General features: G+C 35.5%; 1 protein-coding gene across 7 annotated transcripts in view; it reads left to right on the plus strand.

The window, feature by feature from the left end:
* Positions 1 to 7,260, plus strand: part of LOC145268829 (ras-specific guanine nucleotide-releasing factor RalGPS1-like) — a 333,592-nt gene that overhangs the window by 319,115 nt on the left and 7,217 nt on the right. For all 7 annotated transcript variants that reach the window (XM_080124486.1, XM_080124484.1, XM_080124485.1 and 4 more), the window contains 2 exons: positions 1,571 to 1,673; positions 3,310 to 3,402. In XM_080124486.1, coding sequence (XP_079980612.1) covers positions 1,571 to 1,673; positions 3,310 to 3,402 — 196 coding nt within the window. The remainder of the gene's footprint in view (positions 1 to 1,570; positions 1,674 to 3,309; positions 3,403 to 7,260) is intronic.

Raw genomic sequence — 7,260 nt, forward strand, 5'->3', positions numbered from 1 at the left:
TATTTTGTTTAATAAAAACATTTAATTTTTTTGTCATGATGATACCACCCGATTTAAACTCTAATTTTTTAATTAGAGCCATCGTATTTTCCTGTAATTCTCGACTTTGTACTTATATGAACTGGGAATGTCTTATCTAAACATTAAAAATAAAAACATGGAAGACATTAAAAATATTGAAAAAGAGTTAAGAGTGTGTCTTTCACATTCGTCTACATGTTGCAGCAGTAGTTAAAAAACACCAGGCACCACAGTCCCCACTGACATTCATCATTATTATGTGGTACCAGATATTGAATGCCTTTTTGGATTTCTATTATGGAAGAGTATCCAACTCAAAGTAAAAAAAAACAAAAAAAAAACATTAAAATCTAACTACAATTCTAAACTTTGTACTTATGTGAACTGGGATTTTCTAACCTAAACAATATTAAAAATGAAAAAAACAAAAAAACAAAAAAATTTTAAAAGATTTTTAAAATATTGAAGAAAAATTGCCTATCTCATATTCACCCACATATTGCAGCAGCAGTAGTTAAAAAAAACACCAGGCACAACTCTCTTACTGACGGTCCTGGATATGACCTTAAACTATATCCAGTGGTGAGGCCCTAGCTTGCGGGCTTTGGGGAGTGTGGAGTCACCCTTTAATTGCCATTGCTCCCAGGTCCACTCTAACCCGGAGTGGTAGTACCTGTTACGGTCCCAACTATGGGTTAAATAGAAACCGACTTGAAAACAACAAATATATTCTATTAAAAAATTTTTTATTCAAAATCTTTGGATTTGGCATTAAATAACCTGAAAAAGGGTTGATATGCCGTAAAACAAAAACAACCAATCAACCAATCTCCTACTGAATACAGCATATGTTGATTTATGTGAATAAAAATTCTCCTTATATAATCTGTTTTTTATTTTATTGCAAAAAAGCCTTTATGAGTAAAAAACACAAATTTTTTTTATGATAGGTGTGCTGCAAAAATTTAAATAAACTCAATAGTGTGCCACCATGTAAAAAAAAAAAAAAGTTTGGGAGCCACTGATCTCAATAGATTAAATCTGGAAATTATATAGGAAAATGTGTGCAGAACAAGAGACTTTGATGGTTTGGCCACATTGAAAGAACGGTTTTCCATAATAAAATCAGAACTACAAGCCCTTGTCCCCCCTCCCTCAGCATAGATATACCCAACAAACAGCAAAATCCCACCCCTACACAGATCACTAGATGTAAGAAAGCCTTCTACTCAAATAGTTGTTTCCTTAGGACTGATAGACTTTGGAATTCCCTTTCGAGTTCCTGCTTTCCTGGCTGTACTGACATGCAGAAGTTCAAGTGTAATGTAAGACATCTTGCTGCTCAACTCCCTACATTGTACTCCTGCAAATTATGTCCCAGATAGTAGCCACCTACATCAAAGTGGCACTGTGCCTGGTTTGGGATAAAAATGCAATTAAAAAAAAAGAAAAAAAACGTGACCGCTACTAAAATTTTTTATTTTTTATATTTTAGATACAACCCCAATGAGTTGATTGAATTACATTTTTTTCTCCCTTTCTTGTTCAGGACACGTGGATCGGAAGATGTTCATGATACTTTTGAAACCAATTTTACATACGAAGGGTGCTTACGACGTAAGACGTTGCTCAAAGAAGGAAAGAAACCTACAGTGAGTATCTAAACCTATTTTCAACATTTGGGGCAAAGGTATGAACCCATAACCTATCCCTCACCCTGTCACCTGTGTATGATGTCATACCGATTGAGTTGTGTGCTAATTATCATTATGCTAGTATTACTGAAATATTTTGAACTAGCATGACCTGTGGAAAATTCCATGGAATGAAAAATACAATATTTAACTTACTTCTTCAGTCCACCATCTCTCGTCAGACAACCCCCACCCCCCGTTCAGTCCACCATCTCTCCTCGTCAGACCCCCTCCCCCGTTCAGTCCACCACCTCTCGTCAGACAACCCCCCCACCGTTCAGTCCACCACCTCTCGTCAGACCCCCCCCCCCGTTCAGTCCACCACCTCTCGTCAGACACCCCCCCCCGTTCAGTCCACCATCTCTCGTCAGACCCCCCCCCCCGTTCAGTCCACCATCTCTCGTCAGACAACCTCCACCCCCCATTTCTTTTGAATGTTTCCATTTTATGCAACATTTCGCTGACTTTCTTTGGTGAAGAACTACTGCACGTCGAAAGTTTCTTTCCCACACCAGTACAACAAATGATCATATGTTATTATAATAATATTTGAAACGATAGCATCAAAGGTAGGTCACTCTCATATTCTTGTCCAGGGTTTCCAGTATACAAAGTATAATAGTTAATTAGATGTTTTAAGATAGTTGTCTGTAATATTTAGTGGAGTTAATCACAGCTTACATTGCCATTGACTTACATAAGTAACTAGCAGGGAGACCCGATGTTACCCGCGATTGAATGATGATCAACGAATGTTTCACGCTCACATGTTTTTATTGTCATCAAAATCGATGAAATCACCCACTTTTCAATCAAAGCAATTGATTGCCTGCTCTAGTCGGGGACCCATTGCGGTGCACCGGAAGGAAACTTTACATTCCTCCTTGCAGTGACTTAGTTTGCAATACATTGTAGTTTACATTGCACTGTAGAGAACCTACTGTTTATTTTATAAAATTTTTATTATATATATAATGGCTTGAATTGAAGTGTTGAATGAAGAAGTCAAGTATCATGGTGCAGTTCTGCTTTAAACAGAAACCTTTATTTTGAATGTGCTATCAAAGAACCTACTGTTGATATTATATGTTGGTCTTTCAGCTTGTGTCATAATAAAACTTCTCAAATGCATTTGCGATGTTAGGCTGTGTAAGGTGTTAACTTTCGTCAAAATGACTTTGTTTCCTCTTTCATCGGATTATTTTGATTGTCAATACTTATCAAAGACATTCTGATACAAAACCTATCTAAGAACACTGCCAGGCATTTAAAGTACCTTCGTGTGGCATTTCATAAAAATTGGCTCAGCTGTTTTGGAGTCTGTAGAGAACAAACTCACAGACATGCAATATATTATATAGTAGACATCCAGAGATTTCATTTATCGTAAAAAAAATTTTACAAATTGTTTTTTATAAAATCCTTTACAAGGCCCAAATTGTATGATTTGGGGGGTTGGTTGTCGTCCTGTTGGTCTATTCTCTAAACTAGTTTTAGCAACCAAAATACTGCATTCACTATATATGGTTAACACTTACTTAACATTATCCCCAATATGGAGATTAATTGCGCAATGTTTATTTCTTTTACATAGGTATCTTCATGGACTCGTTATTGGGTTGCCCTGTGGGGTACTTCACTGCTGTATTATCCAGCGAAATCCTTGCGTGGGTCAGAAAGGACATCGGTAAGTGTGTACACGTGTATGAAAATTTGGAATGCACGTAATGCTCATTGAATAAGTAAAGAAATTTAAGAGGTAAAATACCAGGTTGGGAAACTGGCGCGGTCTATCCTTCTCTCGACGGTAGATGGGACTCTTTTAAACTGTGGTAAGCAACCCATCTAGTGATGGCGTCACAATAAAAAAATACTCTTGATAGCCCTGGCGCAGCATCAAATATTCATCTACATATGTAATTATTTAAGTTTTAAACAAATTCTATTTTAATCAGCTGTAATTTGCAATTAACTAAGTAATACACTATTACTAACTTTGCGTCTATCACTTTCACCCTCTGTCAACTCCACCTTTTATTTTGTAGTAGCCTGAGTGCCTGGTGTTTCCCGGGTGTTGAGTAAAAAAAAAAAAAAAAAAAAAATCGCTCGTTGAACCTTGTCACTTTCAGACATGATAGAAGGCTCCTATTGCTTTTGGGATTTATACACAACTGGCCAACTAGTAGATGGTCTGCCACAAAAAAAACAAAAAAAAAAACGGTTTTCATCAAACGGAAATAGAATCACACCATCTTTTCTAGTGTGACAATTTTATTGTTCCATCCTGTATATATTATTGAATACGTTGATTATTTTAAGAAGGCCTAAAAATTAAAGTAAACATTTAATTCCAAAAAAATTTTTTTATTTTAATTGAACTGATCAGCTGTAATTTGCAATTAACTGACTAAGTAATGCACTACTACAAACTTAGCGTCTATGACTTTCGCCCTCTGTCACTATGTTGTTTCGACTCCACCTTTTATTTTGTACTAGCCTGAGTGCTCGCTGTTGCCTGGGGGTGTGTGTTGAGCAAAAAAAAAAAAAATAAGTAATAGTAGGTAGGCAGGCTTGAACTCGTATCGCGAAGGAGAAAAAGATTGTGAAAACAAAAAGAACGTGACGTCTTTGCTGTTGCGTCCATTGCCAAACCGGAAGTGGCAAAGGTTTAAATTAAGGCTAGTCAATCGAAAACAGGGGATGACTTTTGAAAATATCGGCGAAAAAAGCGATCCCTTCCTTGTAAAAAAAGTGCCCAGTTGAGGGTGAAGGAATGTTTTTAGTCAATTTTTCAATATTTGTCGTCCGAAGGATCGAGCTTCAAAACAATACCGATCTCGTGAAAATCTGTTGAAAGTTTTAGGCAGACATACGGACATACATAAATACACACATTTAAACAAAAAGTTTAGATTTATATTATAGCAGATGATATCGAATTTGTTTATTCCGCTCTATTCCAGAATATCTAAATATTGTTTATGGAACATAGTGACAAAAAATTTTGACTAATGAACATAATTTTATGAGCATTAAATGATAACCTAATATATATATATATATATATATATATATATATATATATATATATATAGGAGACAAGTTTTTGGTACCGTCGGTTTCAAACCCAATAATTAGGACCGCTTTAGGTACACATATCAAGTTCTCCTTAGCCAATATTCATCTAATAAATATAAATATTTTAAAATTTTCATTATAATTGAGCATTCTGCTGGATTTATTATACTAATTATTATACTAAACTAATTATCTATCTGCTAAATATATATATATATATATATATATATATATATATAATTTTTTTAATTTTTTATTGAGCCCATAATAAATTTACATTACTGTTTCCATTGGATTTTCACCCCAGGAGATGAGGTAGAGTACCAATTTCATCGGAATTTATAGGTGGACTGAAGTTTAAACTTACAGAAATGGATAGAAAGTTATTGGGGGGTATTAAATAGAGAGGGAGGTCGTGTGGTAGTGTGAGGAGGTTTAAAACCTCCTCACACTACCACACGAGGTTTAAAACCTCCTCACACTACCACACGACCTCCCTCTCTATTTAATACCCCCCCCCCCCATAACTTTCTATCCATTTCTGTAAGTTTAAACTTCAGTCCACATAATTCCGATGAAATTGGTACTCTACCTCATCTCCTGGGGTGAAAATCCAATGGAAACAGTAATGTAAATTTATTATGGGCTCAATAAAAAATTTAAAAAATTATATACCGCTCTATTAACATATCGAGCACTTTTATCGTTTTTTTTTTTTTACCTTATTTCCCTTGAAAAGATATATATGTATATATATGTACATGTATATTTATAATATTGTGGTATATATAATTATGTATATAATATAAATAATGTCATATATAATGTACTTATTTATATTGCATATACGAATATTTACTAAATATATTTAATATATGATACATGATATGTATAAAATACAATATAAATAAGTATATGTACAATACAATATAATAAACACTATTACGTATATAATATATATATATATATATTCACATATTGTTATTTATATTGAATACATTATAAAATTAATAATGTTATAAATATAATATAAAAGATATATATACAGTAGCGTCCAAAAGTTAAGGGCTAGTAGTTTCAAGACAAGTTTAAGTACTTTTTAAGAAAAACCGTTCATTTAAAATACTTAATATGCATATATACTTATAGATATACTCATCACTCATGTCTCGCCTAAATTTCATAAGCATCCGTTGGATATTTTTGAAGTTATGACCAATAACACAAAAGTTTGTCCAAATTCTCGTGGTCCAAAAGTTAAGGACTAGGCGGTATAATCTTTAATAACAGTAAGGTACTGTATAGGTGGACAGGAGTTATCGCCCCTGAACATACTTTACATAAGTGGAGTTTCCAACGGGTAAGAGTTATCGCCCCTGGCTCATAACTTTACATTTGTGGACTTCGCTCTCCTATAAAAAGAGAGAGACGTCCATCTTCATTCTGAAGTCGACACACGTCGTTTCGCTGTCAGGCAGGTACTATGAATAATCCTACTTCAAATTTTTACTGAAGAACATTAAAATTATTGTAATTGGGTAAAAGAAATGAGTGTTTGTATCGCACTAGTACAACATGGCAGCAAAACAACGTCGTCCCGTTTCTGTCGAAGAAAAACAGCTCATTATTCATCTTCATAGTAATGGCAAGAAAACTTCTGAGATTGTTGACACCGTAGGAAGGTCTCCTAGTGTAGTAAAGCGTATTGTGGCACATTTCAAGCAGTTAGGATCAGTGGCAGCTGCCCCAATATCTGGTAGACCTCGAATCACAACTGCTCGACAGGATCGTCTTATTGTCAAAATGTCACTTAAAGACAGATTTAACACTGCTGCTAAAATATCTCGAGAACTAAAGCAAAGGTCTATTGTTCAAGCGTCTCGGCAAACTGTTACACGCTAGTTGCACGCTTCTGGATTGCAATCTCGAGTGCCAGCAAGGAAGCCTCTTATCTCCAAAAAGAATCAGAAACTCCGCCTCGCTTTTGCCCAAGAACACGTTGTGTGGACAACCGAAAACTGGTCCCGTGTGCACTTTAGTGATGAATCGAAGTTTAACGTTATCGGATCTGATGGCAACACGTATGTCCGGCGAAGAACTGGTGAGAGATTGGAGGTTAAGTGCGTGAAAAAAACTGAAATTTGGAGGAGGAAGTGTAATGGTTTGGGGCGTTATGTCAGCTGCAGGCTGTGGACCACTGATTCGTCTGCGAGGTGGAATAAATGCAGAAGTTTATAAGCAGATTCTATGGCAGCATGCAGTTCCTAGTCTTCGGTCTTCGCTCTATCAACCTGCAATTTTCATGCAGGATAACGCTCCTTGTCACACTGCTAAGAAAGTAAAAACATTTTTAGACGAGGAAGAAGTTGAAACGATGCGTTGGCCCCCTCAGAGTCCAGATCTTAATCCTATTGAGAATATCTGGAAAATAGTTGGTGAACGTGCTCAACTTCAGTGCCCAAAAAAT

The sequence above is a fragment of the Euprymna scolopes genome, chromosome 44 (genome assembly GCF_053919585.1).
Source record: "Euprymna scolopes isolate OS-2025 chromosome 44, ASM5391958v1, whole genome shotgun sequence".
NCBI lineage: Eukaryota > Metazoa > Mollusca > Cephalopoda > Sepiida > Sepiolidae > Euprymna > Euprymna scolopes.